The sequence below is a fragment of the Penaeus monodon genome, chromosome 28 (genome assembly GCF_015228065.2).
Source record: "Penaeus monodon isolate SGIC_2016 chromosome 28, NSTDA_Pmon_1, whole genome shotgun sequence".
Classification (NCBI taxonomy): domain Eukaryota; kingdom Metazoa; phylum Arthropoda; class Malacostraca; order Decapoda; family Penaeidae; genus Penaeus; species Penaeus monodon.
Window position 1 is genome coordinate 8,036,100 of NC_051413.1, and position 1,846 is coordinate 8,037,945.

General features: G+C 40.8%; 1 protein-coding gene across 1 annotated transcript; it reads right to left on the reverse strand.

The window, feature by feature from the left end:
* Nucleotides 1-1,166: 1,166 nt before the first annotated feature.
* LOC119591355 (heterochromatin protein 1-like) lies at nt 1,167-1,504 on the reverse strand (the record flags this gene model as incomplete). Its single annotated transcript, XM_037940092.1, is given in 1 exon segment — nt 1,167-1,504. A coding segment is annotated over 1 exon segment (165 nt), but the record flags the coding sequence as incomplete, so codon positions are not given.
* Between the last annotated feature and the right edge of the window lie 342 nt (nt 1,505-1,846).

Here is a 1,846-nt window from a genome sequence, read left to right on the forward strand (position 1 = left end):
AACCCAGAAAAACATGACCTTGCATGATTCTAAATAATTCAACAGATCAAAGTATAAATAAAATGTAGTCATGTTAGTGATGTATTTAAAATGAAGTAACAAATAGAAAATCAACCCAACATGAATGATATACCTTATTTCTGCCATAATATCTGTACATATGCACTCATGTATAAACAAATACTCAATCATAAACACAGGCCATACAGACACTAACTGACAAAATGATGTTGATAAAGCTAATCTTGCTGATTAGCTTTGTTAATCTTGCAACCAATGACCTTTCACTTCTGATTTACAAAAGCAGTAAATTATGATAATCAGGTACATACAGATACATGTTTTACCATTATAATAAAATTACCTACTTTTTATTGGCTGAAAAAGGATTTACAGCCTTTTCTTCTATCAAGAATTGTTATAAGGGCCATTTTGTTTATGCAATTAAAGTATAACCTCTCTCTAAAACTTAAAATTATTCTACAATATACAAACCATGATAACTAAAAACAAGTAAACCTGACACAAAAAATAAAGTATGACTTTTGAGATGATTTTACCAAAAGACTCTAACATCTTAACAACAAAATAATCTACCAATTCCATCTAAAATAATACATTCTCTTATTTTTGAGCAGAATCACAATGGAAAGTATTCAGACAACATCTAATAGGAAATCAATGCAGGTGTCATTAATTCCTTTTCACAGAAACATATAAAGAAATTTCATTTCTAGAGCAAATACAAATCTGAAACAGCTTTTATGAATCTCATAAGGAGTTCATTAGCTAATTCACTTCACAAAAAATAGTATTTTTTTGTAATTTTTGATAAATTGTCCTGTAAGAAAATACCTTCTCCATACAATGCACAGTATCATAATTGAAGTCTAATTAGACTGTATTCATTAGAATTTGTAATATGATTAATATAGACAGAAAGACATCTGGACACATATGCTCTTCCAGCATCCACCTTTACTTCTCGTTCCTTCCTAGCCTCTGTCGCAGCCCCCTGCTTCAGCCCCTTCCAAGACCTTCCCTTCCCGTCAGGCCAAGGGCTCTCTGGCTCCCTCCCGACCGCCGCCCTCGCCGCGGCTCCTGCCCTCCTTTCTCACAACCACACACGCACAGACACAAACCAAGCCTTAAGCAACTCCCCCAACCTCATAGTTGCCTTCTTCATCGGGCTGCAGGTCCTCCTCGTCCCTGTCCTGAGGAGGCGGTGTGTCCACACCCCCTTCGTCATCCGTGGTCTCGTCCCCCTCAGCACCCACGTCCTCGTCCTTCCTCTCAGCCTCGCCGTTGTGGTTGTTCTGCTCGTCCCCCATGGCGGAGGTTCACTGTAGCTCTTGTGCGGAGGCGGGGTCAAAGGTATCCTCTTTGGTGCTCGGGTGGCGCGGCAGGAGGTGCTGGGAGTCTTTTGGAGGCCGTGCTTCCTTCCCTGGCTCCTCTGCCGCATGTGCGCGAAGTAAACAACTCCGCGTCGCGTCCCTGACATCGCGCGCTGCCGCTTCCTACATAAATATTAGCCTTTGGAGAGGATTTTTGCACCCCCTGGAGGACCTGGGCAGTCTTTCAGTATATTAGCCCACCTTCTTTCAGTAGAAGCACAACTGAATTGGTCTTTTTTCGCCAAGTGTTCCATGAAATGCACCCAATGTCCTGCTATGTGGCAATGCACATATGGAGTTGGTAGGTATTCAAAATTTCCTTTTCAGATGCATTGATTCAGTTAATTTCACTCTCATACTTGATTAAGGGTGTGAGTTGCGACTCTCAGCTGCAGAGAATCTACATCATATTGCTTTTAACCAAGGGCAGATTGTGGAGAATTGGCAAATTT